The sequence below is a fragment of the Xyrauchen texanus genome, chromosome 21, assembly GCF_025860055.1.
Source record: "Xyrauchen texanus isolate HMW12.3.18 chromosome 21, RBS_HiC_50CHRs, whole genome shotgun sequence".
Classification (NCBI taxonomy): domain Eukaryota; kingdom Metazoa; phylum Chordata; class Actinopteri; order Cypriniformes; family Catostomidae; genus Xyrauchen; species Xyrauchen texanus.
Genome location: NC_068296.1, coordinates 30,389,153 through 30,405,528, shown reverse-complemented (window position 1 = coordinate 30,405,528; position 16,376 = coordinate 30,389,153). Strand labels below are relative to the sequence as shown.

The window sequence follows — 16,376 nt, the reverse complement described above, 5'->3', positions numbered from 1 at the left end:
CATGTGTGTGTGTGTGTGTGTGTGTGTAAGGTTGTCTGTGGTTATGTGTGTGTGTGTGTGTGTAAGGTTGTCTGTGGGTATGTGTGTGTGTGTGTAAGGTTGTCTGTGGGTATGTGTGTGTGTGTGTAAGGTTGTCTGTGGGTATGTGTGTGTGTAAGGTTGTCTGTGGGTATGTGTGTGTGTAAGGTTGTCTGTGGGTATGTGTGTGTGTAAGGTTGTCTGTGGGTGTGTGCGTTCGTGTGTGTGATGTTTTTAGGTCACACGCTTGTTTGTATGCATAACAGAATTCCTCACATTATCTTGTGTTTCTCATTCTTTCCTTTTCCTTGTTTTCTTTAAGGCTTGTCAAAAAAAGCTGCTGAAAAATCAATGTCACACACTGTTTGTGTGTGTGTGTGTGTGTGTGTGTGTGTGTTCTGAGGTGGCTCATAAAAGTGAAAAGTCATTTACTGCCCACTAGTGGCACCTGTGTTTATAAGAGTCGAGGTGAAGTGTAATTTCTGCTCCACTGCCAAACAGAATTGTAAAAGTAACTAGATAGGTTAAGTTTGTCAAGATAAACTTTGATGTTGTCTCGACTAAGCCTTTGTCTAAAAGTTTTAGGAAGGATGGATGGATGGATGGATGGACGGACAGACGGACGGATAGACAGACAGACAGACAGACAGATCACATTTACTAAGACCTGAATCAATACATAAATTCATGTTAAGTAATTAGCTTGAAATTTACCTTGGAGAAAATAGGTGTTTGCTGATGTTATACTTGTTCATTTGGAAATGAGGGCTGACAGTTTAATCCATTGCATGCTCTTCTCGAGATTGATTTAAATATTCTGTGCGTTTGTAATATATTTATATATACACTGGCGGCCAAAAGTTGTGTGTGTCTAGCTAATCCCACAAAAGCTCAATGGGGTTAAGATCCATAACACTCTTTTCCAATTATCTGTTGTCCAATGTCTGGGTTTCTTTGCCCACTTTAACCTTTTTCTTTTTGTTTTTCTGTTTCAAAAGTGGCTTTTTCTTTGCAATTCTTCCCGTAAGTCCTTCACCCCTGAGTCTTCTCTTTACTGTTGCACATGAAACTGGTGTTGAGCGGGTAGAATTCAATGACGCTGTCAGCTGAGGACATGTGAGGCATCTATTTATCACACTAGAGACTCTGATGTACTTATCCTCTTGTTTATTTATACATCTGGCCTTTCACATCTCTTTCTGTCCTTATTAGAGCCATTTGTTCATTGTCTTTGAAGACTGTTGTGTACATCTTTGTATGAAATCTTTGACTGACGAGTTTCTAGAGAAAGCTGTTTTTTCTTTTGTGCCATGTTTGACACAATATTGACCTTAAGACATGCCAGTCTATTGCATAATGTGGCAACTCAAAAACAAACACAAAGACAATGTTAAGCTTAATTTAAATAACCAAATAGCTTTCAACTGTATTTATATAATGGCAGTGATTTTCTAGTTCCAAATTAGCAATTTAGCATGATTACTCAAGGATAAGGTGTTTGAGTTATGGCTGCTGGAAATGGGACCTGTCTAGATTTGATCAAAAATTACTTTTTTCAAATAGTGACGGTGCTGTTTTTTACATCAGTAATGTCTTGACTGTTTGTGATCAGTTGAATGCCACTTTGGTGAATTAAAGTACCAATTTCCTTCTGAAACAGCAAAATCTGGACATTATTCCAAATGTTGGCTGTGTGTGTGTGTGTGTGTGTGTGTGTGTGTGTGTGTGTGTGTGTGTGTGTGTGTGTGTGTGTGTGTGTGTGTGTGAGCGTGTATTTATCACTTTGTGGGGACCAAATGTCCCCATAAGGATAGTAAAACCCGAAATTTTTGACCTTGTGGGGACATTTTGTCGGTCCCCATGAGGAAAACAGCTTATAAATCATACTAAATTATGTTTTTTGAAAATGTAAAAATGCAGAAAGTTTTCTGTGAGGGTTAGGTTTAGGGGTAGGGTTAGGTTTAGGGGATAGAATATAAAGTTTGTACAGTATAAAAACCATTATGTCTATGGAAAGTCCCCATAAAACATGGAAACACAACGTGTGTGTGTGTGTGTGTGTGTGTGTGTGTGTGTGTGTGTGTGTGTGTGTGTGTGTGTGTGTGTGTGTGTGTGTGTGCACGCACGTGTGTTAAATTGGGGCTTAGCAAAGGGTCAATTGACAAGTATACCATTAGCTCATTTGAAGTTTTTGTCAATGTACATCTACAGGATAATTTCAAATGGTTGATTGTCTGCTGTGTGAAAAGTGTTATTCCTATCAGATAGAAAATAGCATCGTGAGTCAGAACAATCTTAAAGTCTGTGCCAAGTTGGGTGAATGTAGCTTGATAGCTCTAGGAGTTACAATTGATCATTTTGGTCTTGGTTTAGGGATTTTGGAAAAACCCTAAGCAAAGTCTGTAGAACAACAGTATGTTAGCTTTTTCAAACAGGTTTCCCGAACACTCCCCTTTCCATTCTTAAGTCAAATCACACCATTGGTTGAGTCCGAAATTGACATGTTGATCTGCTCAAACAAACAAACCAGTGTTATGAAAGCGCCACAGAGTCACAATGTTTACACTTTTCAGGAAGTCAACCTACAAATAGCTTACATGTAGTTTACTCTGTTTTTTTTTTATATACATAAAAAAGTTACACTTTTGCTTTAACAAACCCCTAAAAAAATACAAGTTTGTGACAAATGTTGCAATCATTATCATGTCCTGAAGTGCAAGATATAAAAAATGTCTCTGATGATACTCACAGCTCATATTAGATGATAATTGCATGTGTTATCGTTTAAAATGATTCAAACGATAATGACATGAGGAGAAATCTGTTTTCAGCACTACACCAAAGACGCTGATGGTCTGTGTACACGACTCATCAAACCCAAGCTGATGGAGGGGACAGTGGCAGCACAGGACGAGTTCTCCAGGAGTGAGTGACATCTGTGTGTTTATATAAACTCTCTTCACTTCAAGAGCTTGTTTCTTCAGTAGAGCAAACTTCATCTTATATGCCCTCTACAGAGGCTTTGGGGAAACTGAATGTTTTAACAATCAGTGCGTTTACATGCACTTTAAAAGTTTGATTGCTGTCAGTATAACAATAATTTGTCTTTTTAAATTGTCATGTAAATGCTCACTTTTTTTCCAAGTCAAACTAACAGACCTAGTTAATGCGATTGTAGTTCAGCATCATCTGGCATGTAGACATGTTCATTGGACCTCAATTTTCCTCAGCACATTTAATACAACTTCATCTGACTTGCTTCAAGTATTTGATTACGCATAGTGTTGTGTATACTTGGACAGATAGATAAAGACTGTAGCTCACAATGCAAAAACCTCATTTACTTGATTATAACTGTGCATATAAACATACTGAATTATCAATTTTGATAGTCTAAGATAGTTGATGTTTGATAATTGTCTTTTGTGCCATAAGTAGGGCTGTCCTGATGTCGTCCCGATTAATTAATCATGATTAATCACGTATACAAATATTTGCTGAGAAAGCCCCTCATATAACAATAATTCAATATACAACGATTATACATATTTCTATCAATATATAATTATACATAGTTATCTTTCAATATTTAAAAATTATATATATATAATTTAATTTATAATTTATATATAATTACAATGCATTACATTCCTGTGGCAGAAGAGTTAATCATTGATAAGACAATACAAAAAGCGGCTTTAGAATACAATGTATTGTTTACTACCATATTATTGATCATAAGTCAATCATTGGCACACAGTTCACAGCAATCCATTTCACAAGTGAATTTGTCAATCAGTTGGAGATTTATTATGAGGGCTTGTTTAAGGGCCCATCAAATTTACACCTGCGTCAGACGTCTCGGGTGTGTTGCGTCATAAACATAAAATGTTTAGGTCACTGTGTTAAGTTAAATATAGTTTAATACTTAATCTTAAAAACACATCTTGAGATCCCTTAGTTCACATTTGCGCTCCTTCAAGTGTTTTGAACGCAAGAACGTAACGCATGTTTTTGTTGTTCTGCCTACTGAAGTGTTTTCTTCACTGTATAAACTGTGTGTTGCTCATACAGCTGAAGTTTCACTTACTGCCCTCTGGAGTAAACGGGAGGTACTACAAGCTTGCATTTCTCAGGAATCTTCCTTATTATGGTCCGTGGGCAAGGAATTAATTGTGTAAATTTTTTAACGCGTTATTTTTTTGTAAAATTAATCGCACTGAATTAACACGTTAAATCGACAGCCCTAGCCATAAGTCAATTTCCCTTACGTAAATAGAGAGTTCCTGGCAAACTTGCCGCAAATTTGCCACTGATACTTTTCACATGCAAATGAGCTTTGCAGCAAACTTGCAGCAAATTGTCCATTGTTGCCAAAGATTTGCCAAATGTTCACCACTACCGGTGAAGAGCTGCAAACTTCTGCAGCAAAACTCCTTTTTCATGTGAAAATATTGAGTGGCAAATTTGCTGCAAGTTTACTTTATTGTTCACCCATGGCTGAAAATTTGTCTTTGGTCTCGTCACACTCACAAAACATTGCATATACATCACTCCAACAACAGTACTATAAAGAATACAGTATTACATGCACAGCATGAAATAATCAAACATAAGAGCATATAAAAAAACAACAACACATGCAGTATAGAATAAATATATTCAAAAGGGTAACTGATTTTTGTAAGGGTTGTGTTGTGCAAGACGAACGTCAACCAAAAAGAAATCTAAAGATGGAAACTGATGTTGTGCTCTGAACTGCTACGATCCTATTTAACAGGATATTCTGAAAACATTCGTGGGGGGAGAATCCAGCAGTCAGCAGGATTTTATCTTCACGTGACAGTGTTTAATAAGTTTGTGTTTTGCAGGCGGTTGGGCTCTTACTAGGAAAGACCTGAAACTTCTACAGAGCATCGGCAAAGGAGAATTCGGAGGTGTGTAAAGGTCACGTGAATGTGACACCAAAAATGCTTGATATTAGCATTATGCTTTAAAAAAATATATGATCATTCTAAAATATTATTGCATTATCAGCACATCTCTAATGTGAATATACAAAGTTTTCGGTTGTGGTTTTAACTGCTGTGTGTGTTTGTTTGGATCTCTATGTGCATTTCAGATGTGAAGGTTGGAGATTACCGTGGTACAAAGGTGGCAGTCAAGTGTATCAAACATGATGCTACTGCTCAGGCATTTCTTGCTGAAGCTTCAGTCATGACGTGAGTTTCTGCCACTCTCTAAAGCCTTATTTATACAATGAAACTTTTTTTCTCTCAAACAAGCTAAAGCACCCTAGGTAAACAAAGCCTGCATTTTTATTTCGTGCTGCTTTGTTTTTACATTTAATTTGTTGAGGTTGTAATTGTAATTATCTGAATATTTTTTTATTATATATATATATAATAAAAAATATTCTGATAATTAAAGTGCATTACATTCCTGTAGCAGAAGAGTTCATCATTGATAAGACAATACAAAAAGCAGCTTTAGAATAGAATGTATTGTTTACTACCATATTATTGATCATAAGTCAAATCATTGGCACACAGTTCACAGCAATCCATTTCACAAGTGAATTTGTCAATAAGTTCGAGATTTATTTTGAAGGCTTGTTTAAGAGTCCGTCAATTTACACCGGTGTCAGACATGCTTGTGTTGCATCTCGGGTGCGTTGTGTCATAAACATAAAATGTTTAGTTCACTGTTTCTAGTTAAATATATTTTAATACTCAATCATTAAACACATCTTGAGATCACTTAGTTCAGATTTGTGCTCCAAGTGTTTTGAACGCAAGAACATAATGCATGTGTGTGTCTGCTGAATGTTGTTTTCTTCACTGTATAAACTGCACGTTGCTCATACAGCTGAAATTTCAATTACTGCCCTCTGGAGTGAACAGGTGGTACTACAAGCTTGCATTTCTCAGCAATTCTCTCTAATTTTTTTAACGTGTTATTTTTTGTAAAATGAATCGCACTGAATTAACCTGTTAAATCGACAGCCCTAATTTGAACCAATCATCAAGGCTCTTTGACTAGCAATATTTTAAAAGGATATGCACAAACAAGAAATATCCCCAAAGAACACCTTAGCAGAATAAAAATGTCAGTTCACTTTTTCAGAATTTAGCAAACGAAAAGCATGTTCTCAACTAAAAACTAAATTAAAAGCCTAATATGTATAAATTAGCCCCACATTTTTTGTTTTCATTCAACTCTCATTTAAACACAACACCAAATTATCATACTGCAGTTCACAGGTATACAATAATGTACACATGCTTTGTTAATCTACCTAAAATGCACATTTTTGTTGTATACATGTATGCATGTTTCATTAATCTTTAACTTCATTAAGCAAGTGAATAAGTTACCTCTGATTCATTACTTAACCAAAAGTACTGTGACACAGTAGGTATCCAACCAGAGTAGGCTTTTTACCACAGCAATTACCGCATGAATGGGTCATTAGCAGCTCTAAAGCGCTATGTATTAGCATAGTACCATGTAGTATTGGATAGTATTGTGGTATTTTGAGAAATGCCATACTACTGAATGATCACATTATTCAAGTGACATTGTATTTAGATGGTAGTCCAGGGTACTTCAAATTTAAACTAGCTTGCAAATCAATCTGAACAGTTTGTTTGTCTCATAATCACGCTGAGTTAATAGTCTCACTCGTTTGAACAACTCACTGACTAATGGAATCGCTTGAAATGGTTACTAAGCTACATATTAAGCTACATGTCTTTGTAACTCAACTTGTTTGATACATGTATATGTCAGTTAATACATTTTAAAACTACTATGGGAAATATGTGTGTCTGTGTGGTTGCAGTCAGCTCCGACACCCTAACCTGGTGCAGTTATTGGGGGTGATTGTGGAAGAAAGAGGCAGTTTGTTCATCGTCACAGAATATATGGCAAAGGTCAGTGTCAGTTCTGTCCGAGCGCTGGTGTGTTTACATTTCATCATGAATGCTGTGTAGGATTTTAGCTTGTTTACAAAGGGTATGGTTGCTTTCGGTCTAATTGACGATTTAACACTCATTTCTGTGCTAATTTAAGTATTTAATTTGTAACAGGGCAGCCTGGTGGATTACCTGCGCTCACGGGGACGAACTGTACTTGGGGGAGAGTGTCTCCTTAAATTCTCGCTGTGAGTAATGTCAAGTTTAACACATCAGCTCAATATGTTTTCAGAATAGATCATTAGGACTGATAATATGTCTCTCTGTCAGTGATGTATGTGAAGCCATGGAGTATTTGGAGGTCAATAACTTCGTACACAGAGATTTGGCGGCTCGTAATGTCCTGGTGTCGGATGATAACATTGCCAAAGTTAGCGACTTCGGTCTGACCAAGGAGGCCTCTTCCACTCAGGACACGGCCAAACTTCCCGTCAAATGGACCTCGCCCGAGGCTCTGCGAGAGAAGGTAATGTGACGTATAATAAACAAATAAAATCTCCAAATCAACTCAACGGCTATGTTGTTAGAATGAAACAAGCTTCGACAGCTTGCACAAACGGCTTCACTGAAACTGTTTGATAATTTATCATACTATGAATGTTTAATGAAACTGTCTGAAGATTCATCATGCAAAAAGTGCTGTTTATTTATCCTCATTGATACCAAGTAAAAACTAATATGATGTGAGTTTTTTGGAGGTTTAGATGCTGTTTTTATTGTTCCATTATTGTTCTTTGTCAAAATGTCTGTGAAATTGTAATGATGATTTCAGCTCGGATGGGCCTGCCTTTACAATGCATGTGTAACGATGTGAGGAAGAGTCAGACGGGAAGTGCGGATCCAAAAGAGGCTTTATTTGACAATCATGAGACAGATAAAGAAATAGACAAATTCAGGAACAAATGAAAAGTCCACGATGGGAAAAAGAACTAAATACGGGAAAACATAAAGGGGCTACACAGGTTGGGGAAAACATCCACGAAGGGCAGGGAGACCTGAACGAACACAGATAACCAGAGGAACAAGAGCAGCGAACATGCAATGATAACATTCAACTTACAACATACATCAAACAACGATCGACAAGGACTGAACAAAGAACCAGGGTTTAAATACAAGAGGAACAAACAAGGGAATGAGGGACACCTGGGGGGAACAATCAGGGAAGGAGAAGCAATCAGGGGAACACCAATCATAAAAAGAAACTACAGAGGACTACAAAAGACCAAACAGGAAACAGGAACTAAACTAAACTTCAAAATGACAGCACAAAACAAAAGACAACAGTGAACATGACAGAATAAAAGAAACTACAAAAACCAAAACAGGAACTAAACTAAACTTCAAAATGACAGCACAAAACAAAAGACAACAGTGAACGTGACAGCATGTAGGCATTATGACTAAACTAAACAAGTGCTTTGATATTTGAAGACAAATCAGATATTTTCAGTTTTGATAATTGAATAATAATTTACAATGTACATATTCTAATTGGTAAAAACATCAAATTGATCAAATAGCCATGTGTCATATGTTGTTGGAAAGCTTTCAAAGAGTAGACTACAACCAGCCTAATGTTTGTCTCACAGACAAAAATATAGCAAGTAATAGTCATGTTTATATATATATATACACTGGCGGCCAAAAGTTGTGTGTGTCTTGTCGGGCACTTCTCACGCACCTTACATTCTAGCTGATCCCACAAAAGCTCAATGGGTTTAAGATCCATAACACTCTTTTTCCAGTTATCTGTTGTCCAATGTCTGTGTTTCTTTTCCCACTCAAACCTTTTCTTTTTGTTTTTCTGTTGCAAAAGTGGCTTTTTCTTTGCAATTCTTCCCATAAGGCCTTCACCCCTGAGTCTTCTCTTTACTGTTGTACATGAAACTGGTGTTGAGCGGGTAGAATTCAATGAAGCTGTCAGCTGAGGACATGTGAGGCATCTATTTCTCACACTAGAGACTGATGTAATATACTTTGTCTTTGAAGACTATAGTGTACACCTTTATAAATCTTCAGTTTTTTTGGAAAATTTCAAGCATTGTATAGCCTTCATTCCTCAAAACAATGATTGACTGATGAGTTTCTAGAGAAAGATGTTTCTTTTTTGCAATTTTTGACCTAATATTGACCTTAAGGCATGCCAGTCTATTTCATACCGTGGCAACTCAATGTTAATGACAATGACAATGTTAAGCTTAATTTAACAATACAAATAGCTTTCAGCTGTGCTTGATATAATGGCAAGTGATTTTCTAGTAACAAATTTGCAATTTAGCATGATTACTCAATGATAAAATGTTGGAGTGATGGCTGCTGGAAATGGGACCTGTCTAGATCTGATCAAAAATGAATTTCTTCGGACAGTCATGTGGCACCGTGGCATCAGGTGTGAACGGCGAGCTCTTCCCACTTTGCTAGTTTTAACACTTTTAATGATATCCGGTGAGATTCGATACACTCTGTTCCATAACTGTTCTAGGAGTACAATATGTCCAGGAATTTAAAATCCTCAGGTTCTGAAGACATTAAAAGTTGATGCCCTTGAGCAGGTCGTGAGCCAGGTAGTCGATTTAGTGGGAGATGTGTGGGAAATGCAGCAAGAGATGGTGAACGTCGGCAATGCAAACAAAGGTTGTTGCTGACTTGTACGATCTTGCTGCGATACGTCGATCAATCACGTGCCATGGAGGCAAAGTTCTATGAGGTGGTTACAAGAGTGGGGGATGTCGAGAAACAGATTGATTATCTGGAGTCATCGGAGAGGGAATAATCTGCTAATCCACTAGCAACCAAGGTGGATTTGGAGCATGTCTGGGAGAAGTTGAAGGACATAGAGAACTGTAGCCAGCAGAATAACATCTGTTTTGTAAAAATTCCTGAGGGCGAAGAAGGACAGGTGAAATTCCTAGATGGGCTCCTTCCGAATCTGCTCGACATAGCAGGCCATTAGCTAGAAATCGAGCGTGCTCACAGGGTTCCTGCTCAGCGATGCGGAAGGCAGGCCCCGATCAATTCTGGCCAAATTTCTGAGATCAGAAGGCTTTCTTGGAAAAGCTTTCATAGACAGCATTTTCTTTTTCACAGACTTTGCAAATTCGACAAGAGAGAAACCTGATTGATTCAAGGAATGCAAGAAACATTTACATCAATGGAAGGTCACTTTTGCAATGATATTCCCGGCCAAATTGAGAATAGATTCTAAGGATGGCAATAAACATTCACATGCCCACAGCAAGCAATGTCCTTCATAAAGTCAATGGATTGAGTAAGTCATCTTGTGGTACTCACTTTGCAGCTGAGTGGAATGGCTCACTGAATATTCACTTGACTCTTTGAGGAAACTGAGCACTTTTTCTGTGCTGGTTCCGCCTGGTGGCTGGAGTTTGTTTTGCAGAGTATTTCTTGCAAAGACATTGGAGTGATTAAGTTATTGGTTTGCACTCATGTTGCAGCTAAGTGGTCCGGCTCACTGAACATTTGCTTGACTGTTTGAAGTATCTGTACGCTTTGTTTTGTGCTTGTTCCACCTAGCAGCTGGAGCTTATTTTGTTGTGTAACACACCTTCAGGACAGTTTTATGAATGAATCTACAAGCTCTTTTTGTTTATTCCTTCTATTGGCTTGAGTTTGTTTTATAAATTATCTTTTGCTGTGTAATTCTGTCTCACATAATTTGTATAGAATCACTGAGTAATCCGATGGAAAATTCCTCACAGGGGTTCTCTGGAATCAATAAACATTGTTAATAATAAAAACAAAAGTTGTGTTTTTTTCAAATAGTGATTTTTACATCAGTAATGTCCTGACTATACTTTGTGATCAGTTGAATGCCACTTTGGTTAATAAAAATAAACATTTCCTTCCAAAACAGTCAAATCTGTACATTATTCCAAACGTTTGGCCGCCAGTGTATGTTACATGTAAACAGGTGTTGCTTATATGCCGCGTTTTTGCTTAAAACTTAAAGAAAAATAAACAGAACATAAAATATCACATACCATTACTTAGAGGAGGCGATTGTCTTTAAAAACCAGCCCACACACAATGTTATCGGATGCATAGGTCATTAGATAATCCACACACAGCACATAATGTGCTATCTGGCTAAAAACATGTTATCTTTCCTGGATCAAATGAATTCATTGTGTGGTAAATTTTCTAGCATCACAGTATGCTAAACCAATCACATTAGCGTTCAAATCGCTGCTACCAGAGGTGAAAATCATCCAAATATGGACAGAGGATTGTTCACTCTAATTACATATGGGCACCAGGAGATGGTGCCAAGTACATGACACAGATTTAATGATGGCTGAAATGACACAGAATGGAACTGATTAAGATCTCATTATTCATGCCTGCATGCTTTGGAGAGAGAGCCTATCTTTAGATATTGTTGTTTTTGCATGTGTAATTATTTGTTTGAAGAGGCTTTTCGACGCATGAGTATGTTTTTGGACACTAGGATTAATTATTTTTGTAATCACAAAATTTTACTCTGTTACAGGTGACATGATTGGGAACAAAGCAAAAGCAGTTTTTCGGAGCAATCTTATTTTCACCCTGAGATATATAATGTCAAATAAAAAATAAGAAAAGTAAATTTTTGGCTCATGTTTTTTTTTTCCAGCAGATTCTTAGGTTGAGAGTCTCATAATTTATATAAAGTTGTCTTTAAAATTATTTAGTTATAGACCTTTAATTTTGGGCATGCCACCGAAACATGAAATCTTTAAAACACCTTCAGATCTTAAAGGGTTAAAATATGAATGACCAGAGTGCGATTCACTTTTGTTTGTGGATTGTTCTTCAGATTGAATATTTTTGTTTCTCAAAATTTCGATTTTCATTGGTTATTCGTGCCGCTTTGTCATAACACTCATGGTGTGAATAGCTGCTTATTTTCAGAGGAATAAGATTCTCTTTTTAATTCAACTGTTCATGTTATTAATAGTATTTCTTTTTTCTTTGCAGAGGTTTTCCACTAAATCAGACGTGTGGAGTTACGGAATTCTTCTATGGGAGATTTACTCCTTTGGTCGGGTGCCCTACCCCAGAATTGTAAGAATTGTATTGTTTTGTCCAAGCAGTCATTGTATGTGGTATCCCAGGCAGCTGCCCTACTGTACTGTATACATACTTGCCTATTTTGTCTTGTACAATTTGCAGATTTGTTTTTTCACTTGTGTTTACCTGTTCACTTAGATTCTCTGAAAACAAGCTAATTGCTAATGCGGTTTTATTTAAAAGGTACATTTATCCTGTTTTAAGGATGTTTCGATCCTTAAGTGAACTACAAAACAAAGATACTTTAAAAATACGATTTTCTATTAAGAATCTATGATGCCTAGCTAGGAAGTTCACTAGTTTGAAACGGAGCCCTTGTTTTGTATTCACCCAGTGATGTTTGAGCATAAAACTTCCCACACAGATTAAATATTGCAGATTTTATGTGTTAGTTGTTTGGGGAAACTGATTTTGAGTGACAAGAGTAAACATGTGAAACCACTTTGAGCGAAGATGCCTGGATTGTTGTTAAATTCTGCCATTTTAAGGACGGACTTGTTTTCTAGTGATTTGCAGTTGTTTAAACTGAGCATTTCTACATATTTAGTATTGATCTCTGTTTGTCCACCAGAGAGCACTGAGAGCTTATCATTGTGGATGTTTGTCTGCTTCATTCATGTTCTGTGTGTTTGCAGCCACTGAAGGAGGTGGTACCACGTGTGGAGAAGGGCTATAAGATGGATGCGCCTGACGGATGTTCGGCCGCGGTCTATGACCTCATGAAGCAGTGTTGGACACTGGACCCAGCAGGGCGGCCCTCGTTCCGAATGCTGCGCGAGAAACTGCAGCACATCAGAACGAAAGAGCTGTACCTGTGAGGGTCGACGGAGGCCCGGGGACAAAGATTAGGCTGAGACAGAAGCTCCTCCGTCACAAACTGAAACCTTTTACTGTGGCGCCGCATACTTTTTTGTCTGTTTGGACGTGGACTGTTTACGAACTCTCATGAATATTAATGCGAGAGTAGGAGCACACCTCTTGAGTTTGTGCGAGTATGTGTTTAAAGCTACTAGATGATATGCCTCTCTCTCTACATTATTATTTGCTTCACTTTTCTCATTCTTATCTCGTATCTGCTCATGGGATCACTGAGGAAGGCTGGTCTTTTCCTCCACTGTTTTTCTTTACGTTTCTTTTCAGTTTTCTACAATTAAACATAAGTGAATCTCTCGAAAACATGTCCAGGTTGTATTTGATCTTGAAATCAAAAGAAATCATATTTTTCATAAAGAAAATAAAGCCTATTTTAGGACCATTAACATTGTCACATTGTGACATAAATGTAATGGTAATTGTGCACATTTCCCCCCAGATACCTTGAGATTTGTGAATCTAGTTATTCTCAATAGACCTTAAAGGGATAGTTCAACCAAAAATGAAAATTCTCTCATCATGTACTCACCCTCAAATCATCCCAGATGTGTATGACTTTGTCTTTTGTTGAACACAAACAAAGAGTAGGTGGTGGTATGCACGAAGATTGTGAATCACAAAAAGCAAAAGAAGAATGTGAAAGTGGAGATTGATTGAAAAAAAGGTATTGATATTGATCTGTTTCTCACCCACATCATATCGCTTCTGAAAATTCTGATGGATTAAACCACTGGAGTCATATGGATTACTTTTATGCTGCCTTTATGTGCTTTTGGAACCTTCAAAGTTCTGGGCACCATTTACTTTGTGGACCTACAGAGATATTATTTTAAAACCTTCATTTGTGTTCAGCAGAAGAAAGTCATACACATATGGGATGGCATGAGTGTCAGTAAATGAGACAATTTTCATTTTCGATGAACTGTCCCTTTAATGAAAGTAGATGCCATATTTAATTTTAAGCAAATGAAAACGAGGCTGTGAGAAATAGATGTACAGAATGTTCAATGTTGTGCTGTCTTAAGGTTATATGTAATGTCTAATTGTCACAACCCATGTCATCTTGAGTTTTTTTGTCCGCTGGAAAACTTTTGGAAAGACATATATTCAGGGTTTACTTGGCTGGATGATCAACACCATTGTACACAACAGTACAACTCATTAAACTGGCAGTATGTCTATCCCTCACAGCCTCATTTTCATTCGTGCTGTATTAAAAATGCCTTCTACCCTCTGTAAGGGCTTGGTGATTCTTACTACTGTAATAAAAAAAAATATATTTTATCAGAATAAATTAAATCCAGTACAACAAATACTAGTATGATATATAAATACTATACAGTTTACTATACGTTACAGAAATAATTTTGTTGAAAAGATGTGCTTAATTTTCATGAAAATAATGTAAAAAAAATACAAATCTTAATCGCCCTAAAATAATTTCTTTCATTTCACTCTACAAAATCAAATTTCTTATTTCTTTCTTTTGATTTGGGGGTGAAAAATGACCTGGACGTGTTCTTGATATTTCACCAACTCTTATTCTGAAGTGCTCGTGTTCTTCGCATTTGGCTGCATGCATCTTTCTATGTGTGTGTGTGTGCTCTGTGTCAAAGTGCCTGCTGGTGTTGACAGAGCAGTGCCTGTGTTCTTCTGAAACACTTAATGTTTGTCTTTTTTATTCTTTTTTTATTTTATTTTTTAAAGATCAGCCTTTTTTACTGTTTGTATTTGTTCATTTGTCATCTGCATCAAGAGGGTTTGTGTTCAATAGTGTCAGACTGTACTGAGGCTATGAGCTGGGAAACACACAAACACACAGAGACACACACACATCCCAGCTGAGCTCATGTGCCTGCCAACACAAACGCACACATACACACACTTTTTTGTGGGCTCAATCCAACAGAACTCTTTATGCGTCGACCTGTTTTATATTAAAATATATTTAAAGAACTCGAAACATGGATTCGAAATGTGACAGTGCAGACAGAAGTGACTGAATGCTGAGAATTTGATGTGTAGGGGGTCTGCAGACTGACTGTGGGGTCTTGCATGCTCAGAGAAGCCTTTGGTTAATGTGTCAGTGGTTTCAGTATTCATTGTTTTAATAATCTGCCATGATTATGAATAAATCATTCCATGTGACCAGCACGGAGAGTGGGAGAGAGAGTCATCACTGGTGGGGCAGAGCTTTTGTCTGGAAGTGACCTTGTCACTATTGATGAATGACATATTGTACCTTTTAAAGCCATTTACTTGGAAAGAGGGGGAGGTGTGTGTGAGACCACTGAGATTAAAACACACAAACATACACAATAAATCAAACAGTCTGGCCATCTGAAATCACCCTTTTTCGAGTCCAAATGAAGTTTCAATTCGGCCATATTTACTGTAAAACATGTTTCACGTCTTACTGATAACGAATGATCAGTGTATTATTCTAAAGAAGAAAAAAGTTATAACTTGGTCTGCTTTTAAAACGACTTTTCAACTGAAATATATTAAAATATATAAATATATTTAATAACCGCCCACCCCCTCTACAACCACATGTCACATTTAGACCACTTTTCACAATCCTACTAATTCTTGATGGATAAAATAAAGTCTCACCTGGAGTATCATATTTTACATGGAAATGCATCATATTATAGGCGTAAAATGGATTATGAATGTTGTTTCATGTTGACTCATCTCAGTGTTCTACACAATTGTCCCTGTCGTCTCAGGCCACATCCACGGTTGAAAACGCATTGATTTTACAACATTAATGATTCTCATCCACACTGGGATAAAAAACCTGTAGTACACTGGGGAAAAATTATGTTTTGGATTTTTAAGTACATTCAACTTATGGTCATTGTATGTCCGCATAACTAGAAAGCCTTTGTTAGATTAACACAAATGTATCAGTTCATTCAACTTTATTTACTTAAAAAGGTAAGTCAACAATAAGATTCAACAACTAATAGCCCATGTTTCAAATTTACTTTAATATTAGTGTTTCTACCTAATTTTATTGTCTCAAAGGTCAGTCATTAAACAATTTATTCCCCAAAGAAATGCAGATAAAACTGCACTTCAGCTATGCACATTCACATGAGCAAGAGAAATTGATCAGGATCCAACTTCACCAAAGGGAACACTAAACACCCTTTTGGTGACTTAACACAAAACAACTAATTACAGTAAAACAACATCAATAATACAAAAAAAGAGCAAAAATCTTTTAAGAATTCTTAATACAACTAATTAAATATGTTATATATATATATATATATATATATATATATATATATATATATATATATATATATATATATACAGTTGAAGTCAGAAGTTTACATACAGCTAAGCCAAATACATTTAAAATTTTTCCACCAGTTCTGACATTTAAAATATGAAAACACCAGCTGTCTCCTTTGCTGCTCA

General features: G+C 36.8%; 1 protein-coding gene across 1 annotated transcript in view; it reads left to right on the top strand.

The window, feature by feature from the left end:
• LOC127661651 (tyrosine-protein kinase CSK) overlaps positions 1-16,115 on the top strand; it is a 45,117-nt gene extending 29,002 nt beyond the window's left edge. Inside the window, exons 6-13 of the mRNA XM_052152464.1 lie at positions 2,850-2,943; positions 4,890-4,955; positions 5,141-5,240; positions 6,863-6,953; positions 7,110-7,183; positions 7,266-7,461; positions 11,976-12,062; positions 12,704-16,115. Of these exons, the coding sequence (XP_052008424.1) occupies positions 2,850-2,943; positions 4,890-4,955; positions 5,141-5,240; positions 6,863-6,953; positions 7,110-7,183; positions 7,266-7,461; positions 11,976-12,062; positions 12,704-12,886 (891 nt within the window). The 3' untranslated portion in view covers positions 12,887-16,115. The remainder of the gene's footprint in view (positions 1-2,849; positions 2,944-4,889; positions 4,956-5,140; positions 5,241-6,862; positions 6,954-7,109; positions 7,184-7,265; positions 7,462-11,975; positions 12,063-12,703) is intronic.
• The last annotated feature ends 261 nt before the right edge of the window (positions 16,116-16,376 follow it).